The sequence below is a fragment of the Vigna umbellata genome, chromosome 8 (assembly GCF_029865625.1).
Source record: "Vigna umbellata cultivar VRB3 chromosome 8, Vumbellata_1.0, whole genome shotgun sequence".
In the NCBI taxonomy this organism is placed as follows: Eukaryota; Viridiplantae; Streptophyta; class Magnoliopsida; order Fabales; family Fabaceae; genus Vigna; species Vigna umbellata.
The window spans coordinates 40,846,363-40,872,228 of NC_142172.1; the positions used below are offsets into that span (position 1 = coordinate 40,846,363).

Genomic DNA, 25,866 nt, shown 5'->3' on the forward strand with positions numbered 1-25,866 from the left:
TGGTATAATATTTTTATGGAGGTTTCAGTATCAAGAGTTTCGAATATCATAACTAATTGAATACTAATTTCATAAAGTTTCGAATACGATAAATAGTTGAATACCAATTTCATAATGTCAGTCAAACCTTTTAAAGAATGAATTCAGTTCATCCATTTTGTTTTTGGTAAGTTTGGGGATTGTGTAATTTGTTTTGTTAAGTAATTCTACGGTATTATTCCCCTTTCAACTAACTAGCTCTTCCTAGAAACTTTAATTATTCATGCTAAAAATTATAATAATATAAGCATCAATTATATTTCTATTATATCATTATTTTACGTCATGGGAAAGAGAAAGATTAGGTTTGACAAAGTAGAAATACTTTAGTGATAGAAGAGATCCCCTACCATGTTGCTACTTTATGGAGTCTGATATCATATTAGAAAATAAATTTTAAGTCTAACTTAAAGGTAAGATTTGCACCTCACTTATACATTATTATTTAGCCTTATCTCTAATCGATGTGAGACTTCCAACAAAAATCATTATCATATTAATATCTAAAGTGTTCTTTTAAAATTTATATTTTAAACTGCAAATAATTTTATTTGATAAATTAAAATTCAATATTAAAATTTGTATTAATTTTAATTTTTAAAGTAAAATATCCCAGTCATAGAGACAATATTTTTTCTAATTCTTTTGGGCAAGTTCTCTTTACAACTTTATCTTTATTTTCATAATTATTATATTAATTATTTTATCAATTTTTTTCTTAATTATGTAATAAAAATGTGAAGAAACCATGAAAAGAAATATAATAATAAATTAAAGATAATTTTGTAAAACTATGATATTTACCATATAGGTTGATACTCTTAAACCGCAAATAATTTTATTTGATAAAATTAAAATTCAATATTAAAATTTGTATTAATTTTAATTTTTTAAAGTAAAATATCCCTGATACAAGCCGTCTCTACTTTTGGATATTCATAAAGACAATACTTTTTCTAATTCTTTTGGTTAAGTTCACTTTACAACTTTATCTTTATTTTTATAATTATTATATTAATTATTTTATTAATTTTTTTTCTTAATTATGTAATAAAAATGTAAACACACCATGAAAAGAAATATAATAATAAATTAAAGATAATTTTGTAAAACTATGATATTTACCATATAGGTTGATACTCTTAAACTGCAAATAATTTTGTTTGATAAAATTAAAATTCAATATTAAAATTTGTATTAATTTTAGTTTTTAAAGTAAAATATTCCTGATAAAAAATGCAGTCCTTTCTACTTTTGATTATTCATAAAGACAATATTTTTTCTAATTTTTTTGACAAGTTCTCTTTACAACTTTATCTTTATTTTTATAATTATTATATTAATTATTTTATTAATTTTTTTCTTAATTATGTAATAAAAATGTAAACACACCATGAAAAGAAATATAATAATAAATTAAAGATAATTTTGTAAAACTATGATATTTACCATATAGGTTGATACTCTTAAAAAATTATAATAATTTCTAAATAATTTCATACTATATATAATATGAAATTTGATATATTAATTATGCTAACATTCCATACTCTATCAATAATTTGCTATCACATTAAAGTTTATTGAAAATAAATAAAATAAAAGAATATAAAACATGAGAGATCACACTAAATCTAGAATAAAAATTATATTTCATGAAACACAGGACAAATTATACTTGTTATGAAATTTTTTTAAATAAATACATAGAAAAAAAATATTAACTTTATGAAACAAAGTTAAATTATAATTTCCTTTGCAAAAAACATGATAAACTTTAAATTATGCAAACATTACATAACGACTGGAACTTATCATATTACTTTTCTAAATGAAATCATCTTACTTTCTTGATTTGGATATTTTTTAAAAAATTCAACAAAAAATAAATTAAGAAAATATTACTTATATGTTTTTTAAATTTATTTTCAGTCATATACACTATAACTCCTTAATTTAAAAAATAACATAAAAAATACAATTAAATATAATCATTTCACGATTTAATATATTAATATATATATATATATATATATATATATATATATATATATATATATATATTTATTTATATGTATAATTATAATATTTTATTTAAATGAATGTATTTTATCTTTTGTTGTGTCAAATTATAATTTTTTTTACAGTCAGTGCGTTTTCTTTTTCAGTTCGCTTATATGCCTTTTCTTTTTCTATAATCCTATTATGAACTCTTCTCATCTATATTCTATTAAACGGCCAAGTGCATCACAGAATACAATTACGTTTTAAAATGGATAATTTCATTCCAGTAGGAGAAAAAACTAATATAAGTGACATTTTTTATGATAGTTACTATTATTATTATATAGTGAACATTTGAAATTTAATACTTAAATTAAAATTGTATGAATTTATATGAATGCAGGAAGAATGGTGGAAATCCCGGGAAATCATGAAAAGAGTAAGAATTGGCAAATAGCTGGCCACTAAACTCGGTTACATGATATGATTTGGCTGTGTTTGTGATTGTTGGAATCATGCGACGAACAAACTTAATGTCTCCACATGCCCTCCATCTCAAAAAGCCTAAACCTTTTGCTTTTTTTACTATTTCAGTTCCATAACCACTAACACATTCAATATCTGGAAGTGGGGCACTTAACATTTCATCAAATAATTTGGCACACTTTTGCAAAAGATGTTAGTTTTACGTTGCCAAACATTTTTTTAAAGAAATTAATTTGCACTCTCAACCAATAAAACTTTGGCTAAAAATTTCGTTCAAGATATAGCTAAAATGAATCATTTATGCCCTGTTTTATTTTCGGTGTGTTGTGTTTGAAGATCCGGCCTTCAAAAATAAATGAAAAAAAAATGTTAACTAATGTTAGTTTCCTACACTAAGAAATGGAGTTAAATAAAAAGTTCTAATATAAAAGTTTTTATTCGTTAAACTTATCATATTATTTATTATTGAATTATTAGACTATTTATTAATATCTAATTTTATATTTAAATGTGTATGTCTTATCACAGAGAAAGAGTGTATTGGAATAGATTCTGTATTTACTAAATAAACAAATCTATAATTCGATGTGTGAATAAAATTTAATTGCATTATATCTTAATTTAGATAATTTGTATACATAATTGCATTAGTTGAATGATTTCATCATGTACTATTTTTGTTTCGAATCATACATTTGAGTTTTGTGTTTTTCTTGTAGATAAGTATTTTTAAGTGTTAAAATCACAACTTATAAGAATTGATGTTTTTGTCTCGAGAGAAATAGATTGCAAACCAGAGTTCCACAACTGAGTTGTGACTTTTTTCACAACTTGTGGATTTACTTTAGGAAAGTGAAATTGAAACTAGAGACGAGAGTATAAGCAGATTGTGAATTTTTTTCATGAGTCATGAAATTTTTCAGGATAATTACTAACCTCTCGTGTTATGTGGATTTAAAGAGATTTAAAAAATAGATACATGAAGAACGGTTACTTAGAGACAGGAACTATTCTCCTAAAAAGAGAAATTAGTGAAAAAGATGGTGAACATTTGGGATGTGATTAGAGCACGAACATCATCATATATTATTTGAATTTCCATTATTTATTTATGTTCATCATTTCATTTGATATTTTTTGTTGCTCAAAATTACGTGAATTGGTAATTTAGTACTTAGTTCATTCAATTTCAGAGATGATATTTTGTTACTACAATATCGATTAGTACCTTTGTCAAACGTTCATCACCATATATTACAAAATAAGAATAATAAACTTAAAAAAAATGTATAAGTGTAACTGTAAATGGTATAACTTGTATTAATAATAGGATGAGACCAGTAAATATTATCTGTATATGAAAAATCTTTGTAGCAAAACTTTGAGAGTTACCTTAAAAGGGCTGTAGAAGTAATGTTGATGTTAATAGTGATGAAAGGCTATGGCAGATAAATGAAGTTTGGCATTGTTGTTTGTTGATGAGTTAGCTTGTAGTTCATATAATAATGTATTTGCAATCCCTTTGTCTGCAGAATGATTCATGGAATGCAAAAGATGATGGAAGTCAGAACTGGGATTGGAACGTGGTGGCAAGTTGCGCACGCTAAGGAAGACCAATGACCATCATTATTATTTCAGCAAAATGTAGAAAAATGAAAGCTATCACAGCATAGCTATGATTGCCAACTGACCCACATCACAGCACTTATATACTTCCATGTATTTACTTCAATCATCAAGTCAACCCACATTTCTCCACAGCTGTACCCTAACCTAACCATCAACCGTTCCCTCTTTTTTTTTTTATTTCTTTTATAAATTGCGTCTACCCACATTAATCACTAATTCCCCCAATAGTATCAATATACATAATAAGTCAAAAAGTTCAAGTTTAATTACACTACTTTCTATTCAATTTCTTTTCGCATGGTTACAATAATGTTATACCTAATCATTAGATGTTAAATCTCTTTCATTAATATAGCCTTTATTTCACAAAAGTTAAGCAATTAGTGTAAGCGTATATTATAAGTTTGCACTAATAATGTATTATGTTAACTTGCAATTCTGTTATCACTATGTTATATTAATATATAGCTGTTGATATATATTTCTAGTAGAGTTGTTAACATGGGTTCATTATATTTGTAAATGTGGTCCACTACTGGTTTAAATTAGGTTGGGTTAAAAATATTTATAAATTTTGGTATGGAAAGGAACTGTCTGTTGAATGGGACGGGATGACTCCTGCTCAACTCTTTTGTCTGGACGAATGTAATCTCTCCACTATGCTCCGGGTGACGGGGGAGGTTAAAGTTAGAATTTTTCTCTGGAGGTATAAAGTAATGCGATTATAAAAGCGTACACATTACCTCGAAATTAAATATCTATTTATAGAGTTTATAAGAATTTGACAAATTAATTTACCTTTTAATGGTCATTAATACACGTCTTAACCAGTCATTAATAGCCATTACAGTATTGATTACGCTTTAACTCTATCCAATTGTTGTCGTAACTGAACGGCTACGAGGGCCTTCTCCATACCTCGACTGGTCGATCCATATGACTCAGAGTACAGTTGTACCCAATCGACCGACTCTCAGCTATAGTAACAGAAACTAAACCTGAACTTGGAAAGAGACATAATAGAAACTCATGAATCAATCTATAATAATAATAATAAAATCTATAATAATAATAATAATGAAAAAGTATCTCAACGAAACCTAACACTAGTTCAACATATCTAAAATAAAGGAGGTAGGCGAAATATACATGATTTCATGAGTTTCCTTTCTCCTCTTTAAAAGTAAAAATAAATCATTAAACTTATAATATATATTTGTGTCTATTAGATCTTAAAAACCATTATTACCATTGACATTTTTTTAGCATACAAAGTTTTTTTAATGCCCTTAAGTTTGCACGTCAAAGTTATTTAGAAACAGTTGTGAAGAAGTCAATATGGCTTTTGTTACTTGCTTGCTTCGTTATTTGGACAACATATTATTTTCATTTGAATACAGAGTATTATTTTGTTGTTTTATGATTTGAAAATAAGAAAAGAAAGGGTGAGTGAACATGAGATGACATGAAACTTGGTGGTTGTGGTTCGTGATAATGTACATTATTATTTTGTTGAATTGATGTTATTACTTTTTTAAATATTGGTACGGCTTTGACGATAGGGTTATGGATTTCCGAAGCGTGATAACTCAAAATGCCAGCCTGCTATCGAATGTTGCATTCGTCATTAGCCCAAAGTACGAACCTGCTAAAATAAAGTTTGCACTTTTAATGACGACGAATCGTAAAAAATCATAAAACTCTTCTCTAAACAAATATTAATTCCAAAAAATCAAACTTTTTCTTTTAATTTTTGGTTTGTACCTCTCTTTAAGACGAGATAAACATATCACTTTTTGTTCAGCATTTTCATCGTTGATGTATGTTTGAATTAGGGGCTAATGATTCTATCTCGAAGAGATAAAGTATTTGTCACTTACGTAATGTTTATGGGCATGTGCAATCAGCCTATCGATACGAGGGTAAGGAATAATTAAGAGTAATGATATACTAAAATGATTATAAAAAATAAACTTTTATGTATATTTTAAAAAATAATAATAATATCAAATAAATATAAGAAATTTATGTGTATTAAAATATATTTTTTAAATCATTAAATCATTATGTTCAGTCTTGTTAGTTGTTGGAAAGCCGAAGTGGGACCTTTTACCTGCCAGTTGAATGGGAAACGATATATTGTGTAACTGACTTATTCATTAGCATCACTTCCTACATTAATGTTTTAAGACACAAATGTAGTTACAGTAATAACTCAATCATGGGTTGAATAACTGTTGCGTGAAAAAGGAAGAAAATATATAAATAACAGGAATTCTTGAAATAGGAAGGATAAAATATAGAGAATTTAAACATTAAAAAGAGAGATCATTTAGAAATAAGTGTTTTTCCCTAGTGGAAAAATCACAATTTTTATTGTTTCAACAATAAAAATTAACGTACACAACACACATTAGCATAATCTGAAGTCGTTAAACCTCACTGCCTTAAACTTCAGTTCAAATAATTAAAATTATTATTTTTTATCAAAATCATAGAAAGACGTAAGTAATATGTGCTGGAAAAGAAAACAAAGAAAATCATTATATATAAAATATAATATAATGTGATGTAACACAGCGCATGAATAACTTATGCTTATTGGAGTATCACAAAATAATATTATACATATAGAATCACGAGATAGAGTAAAATAAACAATAATGCAAGGCCTTTGACTTTTTCATTATGATAGTATTTTTACCTCTATTATTTAAGTTTTTTTAGTACAATTTATGATATTATTCTTCGTTTTCTCATTATTACAAAAGTTTGACAAAAAACGGTACAAACCGTGAAATTGCCGGGACAGCCTACTTCTGTAAAGTTTACGAGGATGTTTTTATATATAGGAAAATACGGTAAACATTTTTAAATAATTAAAAAACCAGTATAAAAAAACATAAAATGTATCATCATTTCATAAAAGTTAAAATCAATTGATGTAAGTTATTTGAACATTTATAAAGTCACCGGTGCTGGCATAGGACAAGGAGGTCGGAATTGGAGTGAGTTATCATTACAGAATAATATATTTTTTCTAAAGAATTACTGTATTAAAAATTAAAAAGGAGAAAGAAAAAAAAGTGAAAATAACGAAAAACGAGAACAATCTTTTTCCATTATGGAAGCAACTCGCCGACTTTAATTTGTTGTATTTAATAATGAGATTGATGGCGTAGCATATTAGCATAGACCTCATTAATATAATTCGTGTAGTAGTATTAACTAACGACTCCTCACTTCTCCTCCATTCCCATTCTCCTCGTTGACCACCACTTTTCAGTTCCTTCTCCCTCCACCTTCCACCGTCCACCGCCACTTTTCTCTTTCTCCACCGTCTTCCAACTTGTTTCACAACCTTTCTCGCAAGTTTTCCTGATTCCATTCCAACCTTAAAATCTCCAATTACATCGCACTCCCATCTTCATCATCATCACATGCTCCATTTCCACACTTTCTTCTGACCTCAAACTTCCCAACCCTGGCTCCGCTCTTTCCTCCCATCATTCCTTAACAACACATTTATAAAAACCATCCAATTATGTAACTCTTCCCTTTCCATCTCAAATCCTTCCCAAAAAACCACAAAAAAAAAATACTTCTCCTTTTCTCTCCTGCAAAATCATGTAGTGCATCGTTCACTGTAATATCCAATTATCTTTTTCTACTTTTCTTTTATTATATTTTCGAAGTTTGAAAAGAAAAAAAAAAGATGCCGGAATCGGAGACAGGGACGCCGACGGCTGCTTCGGTGCCGGCGACGCCAGATACTCCCGGCGGACCGCTGTTCACGTCGCTGCGTGTGGACTCGCTGTCGCACGAGCGTGACTCGTTCACCATGGCCAGATGCAAGTGCTTGCCGAGCAAAGGTAACACCTGCTTCACCGATTTCTCCGTTGGTGTTTCACTGCCCAATGTTTCTCTCACTCAAAAGGTAATACCAACGAAACCCTTCTTTCTCCGTTTTTGTCAACGCTACCTGTTGCATTTTTCTCGCATTTTCTTTTCTTCCAGTCGGTGATATTGTACAACTTGCTTCTGTTTTCTTTTGGCTACTGTTTATAAAATCCAAATAACTAATTGAGAACAAAATTATTTAGGTTGTGAATAATGACGAATTTATCTTAAATATATATATCTTTTCAGATTGCTTTATTATTAATATTTTCTCTTCGTTGTTTTCTTCTGTTCTCCTTATCTATTTCTCTCACACACCTTCCGTCATGTCATGCCTCGAAATGCGGTTTTATATGACAGTGATGAGAAATGTCCGGAATTAATTAATATAACTGCGGTTATTACACCTCCAACTTTCATAGAAATTGCCTTAGGAGAGGTTTTTAATACGTAGAACATGGAGTTGTATATTTTTTTCTTTTTAAAATCACAAAAATTAACAAAACTAACGTTATTTTTTTAATAAATATCTTTCTTAAGTGTCTATTTTTTGATAAATTATAATAGAGAAAATGTTAAAAAAACGTAGTGTTAGCACTTTTGAGATACTGGTAAATTGAACTTATTAGAAAAATAATGTTTTCCTAGTCATTCGGTAAGTGTCAACGTTTATATCGGAAGCATCCGTGCCTTATTCTATTTCCTGTATAGTTGGCTGTACATATGTGCTTCCATTTACAAATAATTATTTATTTAATAAAATAATAAAAAACCTGTTTTTATTTATATGTAATCATTTAAAAGAATTATTTTAAGTTTGAACACTCATTACCATGTAGAGCCATGATCTTTCTCTATATATCAATATTTCATATATTAATTAAGCAAGATGCATCCAATACCTACTCTTTGTGTGGTTAATTCAACATTTTGACTCAGGATTTTCAAGGGTTCTGTTAATGACACTCCCTTTCTTTTCTGCGTTGCTTTCCTCTCACAGTTGACGTTCATGTCTATTGGTTTCTTTCCTTCATGTTGTCCTTTTTCTTTAACATTTTCTATACACCTTCAGTTGTCTGTGCTCAAATTTCCTATTCTGTGACTTTTATGCACATCATCATTATTGAATTCGAGTTCTCTTGTTCACCGAGTATGGTGATAGGTTAAAATTTCATTTTAATTTATTGCCTGTGAAAAAAAAATCATATTTGTTTTTAAAATAACGTCTTTATTGCTTAATAAATATTATTTTAAAGTTGTTTTTTTTTCTCTAACATTTACGTAATACATTAAATGATGAAATAAGAAAACATTCATTAAATAGAATGGTGATTATTCAAATTAGATAACCTTCAAGTGACCACAATTTTGAGACAACATATATAATTGTGGCTAATTTAGAGCACTGGCATTAGGGACATGACAATACATACGTACCCCCTTTTTTTTACTAAAGAATAAATAACCTTTTATAGTTGACTTTAAAAAAAAAATACTATGCACAGGCGTATAACCACCATAACAATAAAACCAAACTTTTTAAAAGTTAAAAAAGAAAAATTACTTTTTGTAGAAGTTGATATAGGAAAATTAATTTTAAATAAATTATTCTATATATTTCAGTGCGATAAAAAAAAAAGGTTACTGAGTTATAATCAGGATACGATTGAGTTGTGAAAATTGAATTATTTCAATAAATCGTTAAATGTATACTTGATTACGGTTATAATTGATTACCATCACAATAAATTTCTATTTAGACAATCTCGGTGAAAAGTGGTTTTAGAATAATTAATCTCTAAAATACGATAAAAAAATGTGTTTTTAAACATATATAGATATATGTTTTGGGGAGTGAGGAATACTGAAACGCATGGTGTTTAGAAAAATATAACCTTTTAATTTGCGGAGAAGAGAAGTAAAATGTTGAATTAAATGTGTGGAAAGTAGAAAGTAAGTTGGAAGATGCATTGTTTGTGATGATGAAAGGTGGGAGCAGAGTTTGTGGGGACATTCATATTGATATTCGCAGCAACGGCTGGACCGATAGTGAACAACAAGTACAACGGAGTGGAGACTCTGATGGGAAATGCAGCATGTGCAGGGTTAACAGTGATGTTCATTATCCTCTCAATTGGACACATCTCAGGCGCACATCTCAACCCATCACTCACCATTGCCTTCGCCGCCTTTCGCCACTTCCCTTGGACCCATGTCCCTGCCTACATTGCAGCTCAAGTCTCCGCCTCCATCTGTGCCTGTTTTGCTCTCAAAGGCGTTTACCACCCTTTCCTCTCCGGCGGGGTCACCGTCCCTTCTGTCACCGTTGGTCAGGCCTTTGCAACTGAGTTTATCATCACTTTCAATCTCTTGTTTGTTGTCACTGCTGTTGCCACTGATACACGTGCGGTGCGTTTTCAATTCTTCATCATTATTACCTTCTGCTAATTTTCTTTCTCTTTCTCTCGTAACACATTCCTTTGCTGCTGCTATGCAGGTCGGTGAATTGGCGGGTATTGCTGTTGGGGCTACAGTTTTGCTCAACATTCTCATATCAGGGTTAGCAAAATTATGATTGAAATTTAGGAATAAATTTGTCATCTACCTTTTACGAAATGAATGACATGCCATATATATGTTTATAGGCCAACAAGTGGTGGTTCGATGAATCCAGTGCGTACGTTAGGTCCTGCCGTTGCAGCAGGAAATTACACGCATATATGGATCTATTTGGTGGCTCCTACGCTGGGTGCTCTCGCCGGTGCCGGCGTTTACACGCTCGTCAAGCTCCGTGACAACGAGGCTGAACCACCGCGGCAGGTTAGGAGTTTCCGTCGCTAGTTCGGCAACGGTAACTTCACTGTTCTTCCTCCACCCCACACGACAACGTTTTGGTTGTTACTTTCCAGTTTGATTTTACATGTATAATAATAATTAAATAAATAAAATGTGGGGGGACTCGGTAATGATCAAATATGTGAATTTAAGTGTGTATGGTAATAGAGTGTTTGAGTTTGTATTGTCATGGAACTAATGTTCTTAAAGACCTAACTAAACCCATCACTTGTTTTCTTCTTATTTGTGCACCTAATAATATCTATATCGTTTGTGTGTGTAAAACATTCATTATTTCTTTCTTTTTCTCTAAACTTTCTTTCTTCCAAGTTGTAGAAAAATTAACCTTTATGTGATAAAAGTTACTGTCAAAAATTTTGCATTCATTTTTTAATAGATTTTAAATACATGATTTTCTTCATATAATTTGTAAAATATTACCTGAAGAAAATATAGTTATAAACTTGAATAGAGTGGCTGCTTTGATAGGCATTCTTAATCATATTCTTCAATTACTATTTTGGTCATTTAATGGAAGTACTTTTATTTTTTACAAATCTCTCCATATTCTTCCAACATATTCAGGCAGTTCATTTTTTTGTGACCATGACAAAACTGATTAATGATTCTATTAAAAAAATATAAATTTTGAAGGTCATTTGAAAAAAAAAAGTTCATGATCCTACTTAAAATTTACTAAACAGTTCACATACCTAAAGTATTAATTTAAAATTTCTTAATAAATATTAAGTAAATGAACTTCCATCAAAATCTGCAAAAGTTGATATTAAGAAATTAATGTAGATATCATTTTCTATACACATGAAAGTGAAATATAAAAGATTTATTTGACATGTTACTTAAGCTAACCATCCATAAAATAAAGATACATCAAATATTATAACCTATTATGCAGAAACTTCTTGATTTCATGAAACATTTTGATATTTGATAAATTAATAAAAATTAACTTATATAAAAGTTAAAAATTAAAGTTTAGAAAAACTATACTTTTATAAATTAATTAATTTATTTTAAAGAAATTAATTTTAATTTACTTTCATATTTTTTAAATAAAAGAGCCTCCGTTTAGATTAGGAGTGAAAGATAAGTAGAAAAGGAAAAAAAAAAGAAACAAATAGATAGAGTAAAAAAAGTATTGTTGTTTGGATTAGAAATTTTTTTAAAAAAAGAGAATTGATCAGAAAATTTGTAAATGATTTAGTTAATATGTAGATATATGTAGTAATTTGATAGCGTAAATAATTATTAAGGTGTACATGTATTAGTAATAGGTACGATTAAATACATTTGACTATTCAAATAGATATTTATCACTTCTAAAAACATTGTTTTGTCACTAGGTAAATATCTGTTAAAAAAATAGGTTCAAATTATTTAATAAGTTTTCTTATTTTCGTGAATTTTTTTTATCTTATTAAAACTTTTAAATAATATTATTTTAAGAATTAAATTATATGAAAACTCAATTGAAGAATTGATTTTATGTGATGATTTTTATAATCCTCGGTTAGTATTATCATTTCTTTTAATTTAATATTTTGGATTTAAATATGAGAAATTAAATTTTGTGATGTTTCTGACTAAATTATGTTCAATAAGTTGTGAAAACATAATGTAAATGTATAATAATATTACTTTTTATGAACTAGTAAAGTAAAAGTATACACTAATTAATAATTAACTTTAAAATTGACACTTGAAATTAGTTTTGGCTAATTATAAAAATATAATATTTCATAAATCTTTCAAAATGAATGAAAGGTCATCCTTATACTCAAATGTTCATACAAATTGATTTTATTTTTATGAGAGTTATTTTAAAGAATTTAAAATTAAAAAAAATAGTAAAACTTCAAACACACTCTCCACGTTTAAATTAATTTAATTAATGTAATTTGTAAATAGAAAAACAATAATAGGCTTTAGTGATGGAGTTGACTCGTGGGATAAGGACTGTATGCAATAAGTCAACAATAATAATAATGTGAAGAAAATTGGTAATGTATAGGAGACTTTAGTAGCACATGAACCTATTATAGAAGGACAAAATTGATATTTCGGCCTTCTAATGTTAACTTTATTTTATTTCTCAAGGCTCACTCACTTTCACTTAGATCTTCTTCTCAAATCTACTCATATCCAAACACAATCATTGTCAATTCACTCCATTACTTAAACAACAGCAGTAAAAACAAAAACAGAACAAAAGCTCGTCAAATAACGAACCCTGCATTATAGAATCTTCAGGTGTGTCTGCTTTGCAACAAATTTAGTAATATTGCAAAATATGTTTTTTTAACAAAAATGGTTTTTATATAAGAGTAGTTGAGCTAAATTACTAAAAACAGAATTAGAAGAGAAAATACTTATGTAATTATTTTTCACAAAGTATACATATGATAAATGAATGATTTGATTGATTAAAATTAACAGTAAATAATATATATATATATATATATATATATATATATATATATTTATACATATATACATATTTATATATATATATATATATACACACATATTTATATATATATATATATATATATATATATATGTATATATATATATATATATATATATATATATATATATGTATGATATTTTTCATATAGGATTTATTATCAAATTTGAAATATATATTTTTTATGATAAAGGTCAAGAATGTTGGGACAAAATATTTTAAGAGGGTAATTATTTTTTTAACAAATTATTTGAAATGTTTTATGATAAACTATGTTGGTTGAGTATGAAATTTTGAAACAAATAGAAATTATAGAATTATATTAGTAATATATATATATATATATATATATATATATATATATATATGAAATTTGCTAACGCGCGTACTTTTTTTTTCAGTTGGTACATTTTAGTAATTTTCATTCTCAAAACTAAAACAAAAAGAAACCCCCAAATCCTTACTTAGGACTCTTATTCCTCTCAACCATTTTTCTTTCATCTCTCTCACTCCAACTTTTTCTTTATCATCCCTAGTGTCGTTTGAATTGAAAAAATCAAAAACACTTCTCGTTGAACAATTTACCTTTGTAAAGAGTTGGGTCATTGACATATTCACCTTCACGCAAAGGTTCATTCAAGATCTCTTCAATTTCACCATCTTCACTAACCTCTGTAATTTCATCATCTGCATATTTTGAATCATCATCTCTAAAAAAAACCTCTAGGTCAATTACCAATTCTTTCGGATGTCATTATGCTTGTGAAAATTAGATAAAATTATATACGACAAAAATTATAAAATGAAAACTCATTATAAAATCATTTTTTGTAAGAAATTGTTTAACAAGTGTTTCTGATTTTTTTCCAGGCCAATTACCAATTCCTTTGATGTCATTATACTTATGAAAATTAGGTAAAATTAGATAAGACAAAAATCATAAAATGAAAACTCATTATAAAATCATTTTTGTAAGAAATTGTGTAACAACAAGTGCTTCTGATTTCTTCCAGGCCAATTACCAATTCCTTTGATGTCATTATGCCTGTGAAAATTAGATAAAATTAGATAAGACAAAAATTATAAAATGAAAACTCATTATAAAATCATTTTTTTTAAGAAATTATTTAACAGCTAGTATTTCTGATTTTTTTTCCAAGTCAATTACCAATTCCTTTATGCTTGTGAAGACAAAAATTATAAAATGAAAACTCATTATAAAATCATTTTTATAAGATTGTTTAACCGTCAGTGTTTCTAATTTTTTTCAGTTAGGGCTATCATAGGATTACACAAAAAATGTTGGAACGAGAGAGATGAAAGAGAAAGCGTTGAGAGGAATCAGAGAGGTGAGAAGGGATTGGGGGTTTCTTTTATTTTTTTAGTTTTGAGAATGAAAATTATTAAAATACCTTTAACCTTAAAACTTAGAATCCATTATATATAAGGGTATTTTTGTCTACTAAAACCCGATACACATTGCTAAAATCCAACTGAAAAACAAGCATACACGCGTTAGCAAACTTATATATATATATATATATATATATATATATATATATATATATATATATATATATATATATATATATATATATATAATTTATAAGTAGGTTGTCATGGATATATTTAGAGACGAGAATGAGTTAAATCAAATATGATATTATTTATTTGTTATTTGATTATAAAAGAAATTTACTCTGTTATGTTACTTATTGATTTCTGTTTAAAAAATATTTGTAAGTATTACAGAACTTATAAATATTTAAAAAGAAACTATTTTATAACATTTTAAAATATAATATAAATAAAATTATAAAAAAACATATAAAATAAATTAAATATAAATTTATTTTTAATTGAATTTAATATAATAAAATATAAATTAATTTTAATTTTAACTAAATTTAACTTAAATATAAATTAAATTTTAATTTTAATTTTTTTAAGTAATGGAAATCTACATACTATAAAGGTATTGAAATACCTCTAGATACTAATTATACTAATTATTCGTCATGATTTTATTCGGAGATGTCCGTAAGCATTGATATTTTTGTCATCCTAAATATGTGTTTGGTAGATTCTATTTAACTTGACGTGAGATCAATCTAGTTTAATTTGACATGTGTTGACTCGATACTTTTAGTTTAACATGCTTTTAACTTGATGTTTCAACCCAACACATATCTAACTTGGTTTGATCAAACCTAACTTAATTTATCTTAATTATATTTTAACCATACTCAAATTGGACCTAATCAAACTTGACTTGATTTGATTCCGAATTAACTCAAAACTTAAATCTGAACCAACTTAACTCTATTAAGAATTAAATATACATCATTTAAGTTAGGCTTAACTAACTTGATTCAACTTGAGTTTGAGTTGAATTAGCTTAACTCTATTCAATTTGATCTTACACGAGTCCAACAAGACAATTTGACCTAATATTAAGTTTGGGTTGAATTAGTTTAACTCTAACTCAATTTCACCTGACATGAGCCCCATAGGACAAACTGACCTAATTTAATATTTCATTACTTGAAAATAATATTGTTTAATGTAAATTAAGACAAATATTTTACAAATATAAACTAAACAAATATTAGGGGTGTTAACAAAAAGTATCATTAATCAAGATTGCTTACAAAATATTATCAAATTAAACTAAAAATTAAAATTCACTAAATTTAAATTTACCTATCTAAACAAAACATTTGAAAATTAAAACAATTTAAAATAAGATAAATTGAAATTGAATGTATTTAAATGTCTTTAAAATTATGAAATTCAAAGCAATGGATTACAGTTTGAAGATAAGGAGGAGAGGATGGTAAGCATATTAGACGAGAGGAACTATTGAAAATAGATTTCAAGAATATGCAAGAGACATGTATAAATATTCCATGTCAGAGTGAATAATTTCAGATCATAATAACCTCAGTTAGTGTGTAAAGATGAGAAGACAAATCCATCTGTTCTGTATATATGCATATGCCATCATTATTGCAAACAATACATAGACTGCATATCTCTCAACTCACTCCAAAAGTGACGGATTCATAAAAATTACACATTTATGCTGATTAAATAAATTTACATATAGATGGTGTATGTCATATATCTTAGGTGTTATTCATATGTATACTATACTATATAGTATAATACTAAGACTAAACTTCAGTAAGCAACTGAAGCAAAATCACGTGAAAGATGGTAGAGATTCATTCAGAGTTTGGTCTTGGGAAACGATGCTTGGCGAGTCCAATAAATTAGCCTTCCTTAACCAGTATTGCTGAAACCTCTGCCTTGCATACTCCTTATAGTCAAAGTCTATTTTATTCACATAACTCTGCATGTGCATGCATAACATCTATGTCAGTGTATCTATACCTTCTTTGCTGATCCATTAAAAAAAGTGTGTGTATACCTTTACCTTCATATTAGGCACAAGTAACCAAATTCAAATAAAACAAAAACTTACCGAAATGAGTCCCCACAAACCCCAAAATATATGGTTTGCTGCAGTGTAGTTTTCAGTTGCTTTCACTAACTGGTTCACTTTAGCATTGCTTGGTCTATTGCCTGTGTACAAGGAATTGCCAAAATAAATTTGAGGGACTTACGAGATTTAGAAATTTCACCTTCCATAACATGATTTTGACAACACAAGTTGAAGAGTGAATGAGACATCACATTCATACATACATTGAAGAGATAATGAGCTCAGAATAAAATAAGCTAATAACTACTTAAACTGTGTAAAGATAAAACGTTCTAATTATTAATTTCTTTGAGGGTTTTTATCATCAGGGGGTAGATTAATAGCAGTTATCTATACTCAGATTTATGAGAATCATGAGTGGTCAAATTAGTGGACTAACCTTCAAAACTCAGATAGATGCGGATAAATCTTTGACGTTCCTCTAGTCCTGGTTTATCATATCCAATTTGGTGTGTCAGCAATTCAGAGTGATTTCAGTAATTAATCATTGTGGAAATGTAATTTATGCAGCAAAGAATTTACAAACAAGAACTTTACCTGGATATTTCTTGAAGTCAAGAACATGAGGTGTGTCACTGTGGTAATCAGCTACCATTTCGCAGAAATGATTTGCTATGTCATAAGCAATAGGATTATAACTTGCATATTCATAGTCCTGTATAATGAAAAGAAATTAAAAAAACAACAACAAAAGGTAAGTTTGCAATAATATCTATATGATCGATAAAAGATGACAAGAGCCTGTAAAAGTATGTCTCAAAGTTGATACAGAAAGTGTTCGTAAGTCTTATTATCATGCACAAATTTTCAAGGACACCAGAAATAACAGAGGCAAAGAATATATGACCGGAACTTACAATTATAGTGATTAATCTTGTCTCCTCCTCCATCATTATGTTACCATACTGTAGATCATTGTGACAGAAGCCAATCTCTTGATATCCTTCAGATAACTTCTTCTCCAGTATGTTTATTTCCTCGTCCAGATTGTCCAAGCCAAAATTTTTTGCATCCTTTGGAGAGCACAGACTCTTGGCTTGGCCAAGCCAATTCCTAGGAAATAACACAAGAGACAGTGTTTAATATTCAACATAGAAATGAAAAAGGATGTTAAGAATGATCTGACCAATAGTTACCTCAATCTGTGCCAAATTTGAGCCTTCTTAGCACCAGGCATGTGAAGATTATGGAACTCTCTCATCTTAGATGCTACCAAAGCAGATACTTCAGGGTCACGCAGGTCAGCAGCTGAGAGAGTCTTAAAAAAGGAAGATAAAAAAAACAGACATGTTATACACAACCATTGTACTAGGAACATAAATAACACTGCATGTATAACTCATCATCTTCACTTGTTCGATTCTTTTCTACTGAAATCATGAGGAGTTCACTTTTTCAAAAATTCACAAAGAAGTTGTTTGAAGTCTTCACGACTTTGCTTTTAAAGTCATCATGAATCTACACCACTTATCCGTAATATAATATTTTTTTGACTTATATATTTTCGTAATATGTGGACAAATTTGTCCCAGATATAAAAAGAAAAAAAAAAACTTCATAAATAGACAGGCTTGAGTGGACACACATGATTAAATCTCTGAATGACACTGTTAATGCAGAGATAACAGAAGATGAAAGTGCCCTTTTGGGTTGAACTCTTCAATCCATCCAGAAGTGTCCGAAACAAAGGTGACAACATTTTTTTGACAGCTGCTTAATTGCAAAACTACGAAGCTAGGGTGAGAGGAAATATGACATCCCAAGTCTGATATTTTCAGGTATGCATACAAAAATCCAGATGCTTATTCCAAGTAACATCGATGTTTTATTGTGTTTCTTTATTTCTAATAGAGAAAATAACATTTTGCAAAGTAGTAAGAAGAATGATAAAGGCAGTGGCTAAGAGCACCAGATCCCACTGACTCAACACCATTCAAATGAATTTCTAAAAGATGCTTCTTAATTATTAATCCTAAACAGGTAATGTTATTGGTAACCCTCCATTGCTCCAAATACGAAAAAGAAAGAGCATCAGCCTAAAGAAAAGCTTTTTGACTACAGAAAAAAAGCAGAATGGAGATCAAAAGGTTAATTTACTTTCAAACTCAGCATATACTCTCTAAAGATCAAGCACCAGTTGTAATAATCATTGCAACCACTGATACACGCATAGAATACACGATATAAAGAGAGCAAGATACGATACTTGGAATATATATATTCCTCGAATTCAAATTGAAAACTTATTTATTAGACACTACACGGAAAAAATAATTATTAATATAAATTCCTTTATATCATTTACGTATATCCTTATTTGATTTATGAAGAAATAATATTTTTACATTACAAATATATGATTCATGTAGTTTTATTTATGAGATTTAAATACCGTAAATGCATAGAAGTTTCACAAATGTTTGTTAATGAAGTATCTAAAAGTATCAATACTAAATACGCAAAATAAATGGAAAAAAAGTATTGGTAAGTGTGAATGTTTACAATAAGTGAAGCAAATTAAAATATTGTGTTTCATACATAGACACTAAAGTTTATGGTCGTATAGGTAGTTTTATGCTGGGGTCACATATGGCTTATTTTTCAAGGAGAGTTTTTGTATTTAGAAAACCAGCCAACAACGGTGCCAAAAAGGCGTTGAAACTCAGCCAATTTGGATGACTCTGTCATCCCAGTTGCATACAATTTTTAATGTTAAGCTCCTTTTCATTCATCCAATTACACATTAACACATCATTAAGAAACATTAAATAACCATATATATAAAAATAAAAATTATCTAAAATGCACTAAATTGCAAATTCTTTTCTATGTCGTTACCGGATCCCCAAGTTAACTTTTTAATGGATCAAAATTCAACTCCAACTATTTCATCTCGTCAGCAAGGATAACTTTCTGAGGCCATGTAACAATCGTGTCCTTTTTTTTAAAAAAAAAATGGAAATATTAAAAAAGAAAGAAGATAAGAACATACTCTGGCATGAATAAACTCCTCAACTCTACCAGAAGTGAAACGACCAAGAAGGCGAGGTCCTTGACCATGCTTTGAAATGCACTCAAAGGTTTTCACTTCTTCTTCCCTGTCGAAGAAAACTTCAACACCTTCCCCATATAAACGAACCAGAACCTTTCTGACTTCACCACCATTTTTAGAAGGCCATTTTACCTGGAAAACCTCATTGGTCATTGCACCCTTCAGTGGAATCACCTGCAAGCTGCTCACATCATCGATCACATCACCCATATCCGACGCCACCGCAGCAAGCACTTCCATTATCTCTTCCTGCGATCCGCATCCTTTCAAAAGTTCAATTGTCTTGATGGCCATCGTCGAAAAACAGAACCCAAAACAGAGGAAGCTGAAACAGATTTTGGTTAAGTGCTTTCCTGCATGCACAAACACATGAAAAAGATGCCGGTTTTGAGAACCCAATTGCGAGAAAACTTCACCAACCGATTACCCTTTAAAAGAAAACTGTAAGAAAACGAAGTAGAGTTGCGTGTTCTAAAACACAACCCCAAAACAGAGACTTACAGAGTTCGAAAACAGGAGAAATGCTGCGAGCGAAAGGGTTTGAAAGTAGAGAGATTGCGTGGAAAAGACAGAATCTTTTTTGCAACCCAGTTGAGGAGAGGCGTCAGGAATCAATGATCCGTGAAGAATGATAAAAAGGATGAGAAAGGGAAAGAAAAAAGAAGTATAGTTAAGAGAGATTGGGGTACTTACAAAAAGGAGTCGGTAGCAGAACCAGCAACAGAGGAAAGAGTTCAGTAATGATAAACTGACACTTCTGTTGTATGTTGGTGTGAAGTGAGAAATCTTGTAGCATGTATTTATAAAAAGAGAGGGAGAGAAAAGAAGACAAGTATCCTATTAGCTAAAGTCTTGGCCGTTTACAGTGCGAATTTATTTGGTTTTTGTTTGACCACACACCTTTCTTTTTTATCTTTAACAAATCATTTATATTGGTAGATTACACCCAAATATTTATTCAAATTCCAATAGTCAAACTTTCCCATAGCTAATATCTAAGCAAAATAAATGAGAATAGACAGATAGTAATTGACTAATAGAAAAAAAATCAACAAAAAAGAGTTAATGCAAGATACTCACGACCCTTTCAATATAAAAATAAGTTATCAAAATATCGAATATCAAAGTAAGATATTATTATTATAAATAACAAGATTTATTTAAGAAAACTATTATAACGTCACATATAATTTATTATGGAAAAATTTCACGTTTGTAATTTTAATTTTTCTGTGTTAAATTACATTAAAAGATGAAGTTAAGCATGACGAGGAAAATAAAACAAAAGGATGAGGTCGAATAAGAGATTTTTAGAGCAAATAAAAGGACAAATTGGGCTCAAAGATGAACCGCGTCCTCACGAAACGCGTGATGAATTGAGGACAGAAAAAACGGCATTCTGAATCGCTTAACACGGTTCCAAAGGAATAGCTTTTTGTTTATTAAAAAATACGAATATATTGTAAACAAAAATAGGACTTATATAACTATTTGAATTTGAAATAGACGAACATTTTCTTAATAATTCAAGGCAAAATTAGAAAACACTTTTTTAATTGTGTTGAAATGGATATGGTAACAATGTAGCTGTATCTATCTTCTCAGATTTCAAATTGAAAACGAGCTTTTGCTTTTGCCTTTTCGGCCATCATCGTTGAAAACGGGTATATCAAAATCACCACACAGGCGGTTGTGTCTGGCGTTACACAAACATTATAAATTGATGATGAAATATATTGTTTTTGTATTACATAGTATTAATATATTAAGATATTTAAAACAAAATAACTAATATTACCTTAAAACATTTTTTTATGACGTAGGGGTAACTATCAACGTTTTAAGTCAATATTTCAACTTTCATTTAATTATAAATTATTTGGAGGGTAAAGTAACCCTACAAATACAAACACGGAATCAAAATGTGTGGGTCCAACATCACATGTCACGTACTCACTACCACAAATTTTGTTATCACTCACGATTCTTCCCCTTCATATGCTCTTCAAGTCAAGTGATTCTAAAACTTTTATAGCATGGTTCGTGATTCTTCCAAAAAATAATTAATAATAATTTAACTTTTTAAAAATTATATTTTAAATTTAACTTAATTTTATAAAATTTAATTGAGAAGTAATTTTTGTACTTGTTTGTATTAATCTCATTCTATTTATAATTGATCTATAATAATCAAACATTGATGATAATTTGATAATAATCCAATAACACATAACATAATAAAACCATTAAATAACAAATATCTTCTTGAGTATAAATTTAAAAATTAATAGTATCGATAAGGATTCGAATAATAAGTAACACGATAAATTAAAAAGATAATAAATTTTATTAAAATAAGTATTTTATGATTCTGATATTATATTAAAAATAAATTTTAAATCCAACCTAAATATAATTTATAAAATGACGTGATTCTACTTTATCGTAATCGACATAAAATCTCAAACACCTTTTAAATAAACTAAATTACTTTAAAATATTTAATTACTCTAGACGGTTATTGTTAAATTAATTTACTATAAATTTCAATTAGTTAATAGGCATTAATTATGTTAAATATTTAAAATTATTACATTTTACTGATGGGAAAGATTATAATAAGAAATAGAAATTTGCAAACTTAGAACCTGGATTCAGAAGAAAGGGAAGCTTATTGTGAAATACGAGAAAGAAAGTTTAGTTGAATGTTCGTTGGTATTGTGTTTTACATTTTATTACGGCACGTGCGAGATAGATTTGATCTTGTGATGCATTTGCTCACACATTTATTAGAGATTATTGGTCTTATCTGTGTATGTCCCCACCACCATGAATGGTACTTGATGTTTCAACATTTATCTGAAAAAAAGTTAATTTGTACATTAAATGTCCATTGTCGCGCAGCTATTTCGCATGCTCTACAATATCATGCTCCAAAATATTATAACGTGGATAATGTTGTTGGAGAAGTTGGATATGCACCCGGTTAAAATATTATCTGTTTTTGGGTTAAACAATCGGATATTTGCTTTTAGTATCACTTTAAAAATAAATTTTTATTTGATGTAAAATTTATTTATATTTAACACTTTTTTTTTAGATAAAGGATTATGATTCTTCGCTTCTTTTACAGCGAATATTTTAATTCAGGAGTTAAAATTAACTAAAATTGAACCCAAGTTCATGATTCTTAAAGCAAATTTTTGCAGACCATTTTTCAGAAATTTAGTTTTTCTTTATGCAAAGACAGTGTTCAAATAAAAGTTTCAAATGTGTTAAAACTTAAACCAGGATATAAAATAATAGTAGTTTATCTTACCTTGGTTTTCTTTATAGTTTAAGAAATTAGAAAGTGAAGACGGTGAAGTACAACACCCTACGATCTCCTTAATCAACTTTAAAATTCAAACTATAACCATAAGCACCCAAAAATCAAACTTTGACTCGTACTTCCTCGACTAAGACATTGAATATATACTACTTCATAAGCTATTAATATGAGTGAAAATTTGGTGTGACTCTTTCGATTTAAAAGACATCTTCTTAAATTTAGTGATGGATAAGTATAACCTACTAGTCAACTTATCGCATTTCTCATTTTATTTACATTTTTCAGTCGATTTCTTTTTGATATTTAATTAAATCATTTTACTTTAAAAATTCTGTTTGATGTTATCCCTTTATCTTCATCGACGTCATCCGTGGTAGTTTGGATAAAAGGGCAATAGGGAACATTAAAAAATAATAAAAATGATAAATTAAACATTTTAAAAATGGAAAGATTTAATGAAATTATGTAAAAGAAATGAAAACTAAAAGAGTACTTAGTATCTTATTACCAAAAGAAATCAGTGTCTCCTCAACCGAAAATGTGGGGATGAGGCAGTGAGTCTTGTAGCAAAAAGTAGAAGGGTCACACCATACGGAAGAAAAATACAAAGACATAATTTAATACCTAAATAAAATAAAACCATGATATGAAAAACACAGTAAAAATATTTTTTTATTTGAATATTATTTATAAATATTAAAAAATAATATTCATTAAGTGACAAAACAATTTTATTCCAGATATTAACGTAATAGTATTTTTTAAATAAATTTAAGGTTTAATAACTTATTTTGTCCTTAGTTTTGCGGAATTTTGTCAATTAAGTCATTCCTTTTAAAAGTGTGTCAAATTGATCCTCACTTAGTAAATTTTGTCTCAACGTCGTCCCTTCTGTTACATAGACACAAACAACATTAACTTTTTTCTCTTTCTACTCTGTTTTCTTATGTAACACAGCAGACATTTCTCTTTCTATTGTCAGTGTTTTCTTTTCATACTTTTGCAATACCAAAAAAAGTTGTAATTCAAGACATTCCTTTTAAATCATATAGAAAAACATTCATTCACATTTTTATTACTTTTCAACCTACCTTCATATTACGTCTTGTCATTATATGTATTATTAAAATGGCTTAATTACCTACTTAGTCCCCATGTTCAGAGGTAATTTGCTGTTTAGTACCCGATTTTAAAAATGTAGACATTAAGTCTCAAAATTGTCAAAATTGTATGAATTGAGTCCCTTCCGTTTAAATGGGCACAAACGGAGTTAACTCCAGCTGACGTGGCGGAGGAATCTTAATTTTTTGCTTCTCTCTCCTCTGATTTTCCTGAAATGCCCCATCCTTTTCTCTCTTTTTTAATCTCTCTTTTTTTCTTCTTTTTTAATCTTCTCTCTCATTTTCCTGAAACGACACATTCTTATAGAATTTTAAAATGCAAAACTGATTTGATTAGTTTTATATCACATACATGTTTTGTATTATAATATAATTAAGAAAATGTATTTTTGTCCGAATTTCAATTATTTATATTTTTTAATTTTAATAATTGCAACAAACACAAAAAAAAAGAATTTCTTTTACAAAAGAACACTAACAAATAAGTTTCACGATTTTCACTTTTTTGCTGTTTCTTTTTATTTACAGAGGAACATTGTTTTCAAATAAAAAAACTAGCATGTTGAAAATTTAATAACAATATAACAGTATATTTTCAACAGCTGTATGGCAAACCTCTTCAACTTTCTGCTTTCAATCAAATAAAACTGCACCTTCTCGGACAACTCTCTCCTCTTCCGATCACACCCTCTTCCTCTTCTGATGTCACCAAAAATAACTTCTCTTTTCTATTTGAGGAACCAAATCTCACCTCATCTGAATCAAACTCCATCTGTTCCCAATCTTCAACTTCTCACTCATCTGCAATAATGGACCATTTTTTCTCTGACTTTTTCGACTGCCCAACTACTTCCACGGAACACCAATTCTCTCGTTTCAAAATTGAGTCCAAACCCCAAATAAGATCACCACACTCCGAAACCAGACCCTCAAACATCAACCTCGGATTTCACGTTTCCGAACACACCTGCCCCACCGTCGTGGCCGGGGTCGAATTGGAGGAGGGAGACGGCGCCAGAGCGGGAAGAAGGGGTTTCAAGCCTTCAACGGTGAGCCACAGAGATCTACGTTTCCTGCTGGCGTTGTGTTCCAAGAAGAGGCCAGTGAGGTGGGTTAAGTTGTTGACGAAGAAAAGAATTTGACCGGAGAAGTTGTTGGAGGATAATCCAAGTGAGTGAGACGAACAAGGGCAAGTGAGACAAGCGAAGGAACTCATCAGAGAAGTGGTTGTTTGGAGGTAGAGGTTGCGGAGGAAAGAGAGAGAAAAAAATAAATATTTAATAAAAATATAGGAAAGAGAGAAAAAACTGGGGCATTTCAGGAAAATCAGATGAGAGAAGAAAAACAATGAAGATTCCTCCGCCACGTCAGCTAGGGAGTTAACTCCGTTTGTGCCATTTAACGGAAGGGACTCAATTCATACAATTTTGACAATTTTGAGACTTAATGTCTACATTTTTAAAACCGGGTACT

General features: G+C 29.0%; 2 protein-coding genes and 1 pseudogene across 2 annotated transcripts; 2 read left to right on the forward strand and 1 right to left on the reverse strand.

Annotated features, from left to right (window-relative positions):
* Positions 1-7,349: 7,349 nt before the first annotated feature.
* On the forward strand, positions 7,350-11,194 carry NIP5;1 (NOD26-like intrinsic protein 5;1). The gene is made up of 4 exons (XM_088097775.1): positions 7,350-8,095; positions 10,048-10,467; positions 10,556-10,617; positions 10,704-11,194. The coding sequence occupies exons 1-4, from the start codon at positions 7,874-7,876 to the stop codon at positions 10,897-10,899; spliced, it is 900 nt and encodes a 299-aa protein (XP_087953901.1). The 5' UTR covers positions 7,350-7,873; the 3' UTR covers positions 10,900-11,194.
* Positions 11,195-16,344: 5,150 nt separating this feature from the next.
* On the reverse strand, positions 16,345-20,786 carry CK1 (choline kinase 1). The gene is given in 10 exon segments (XM_088096850.1): positions 16,345-16,597; positions 16,599-16,736; positions 16,869-16,969; positions 17,269-17,316; positions 17,427-17,544; positions 17,747-17,942; positions 18,026-18,147; positions 19,882-20,294; positions 20,443-20,516; positions 20,635-20,786. Coding segments are annotated over 8 exon segments (1,110 nt in total). The 5' UTR covers positions 20,236-20,294; positions 20,443-20,516; positions 20,635-20,786; the 3' UTR covers positions 16,345-16,564.
* Positions 20,787-24,526: 3,740 nt separating this feature from the next.
* LOC148194703 (uncharacterized) lies at positions 24,527-25,698 on the forward strand (annotated as a pseudogene).
* Positions 25,699-25,866: the final 168 nt, after the last annotated feature.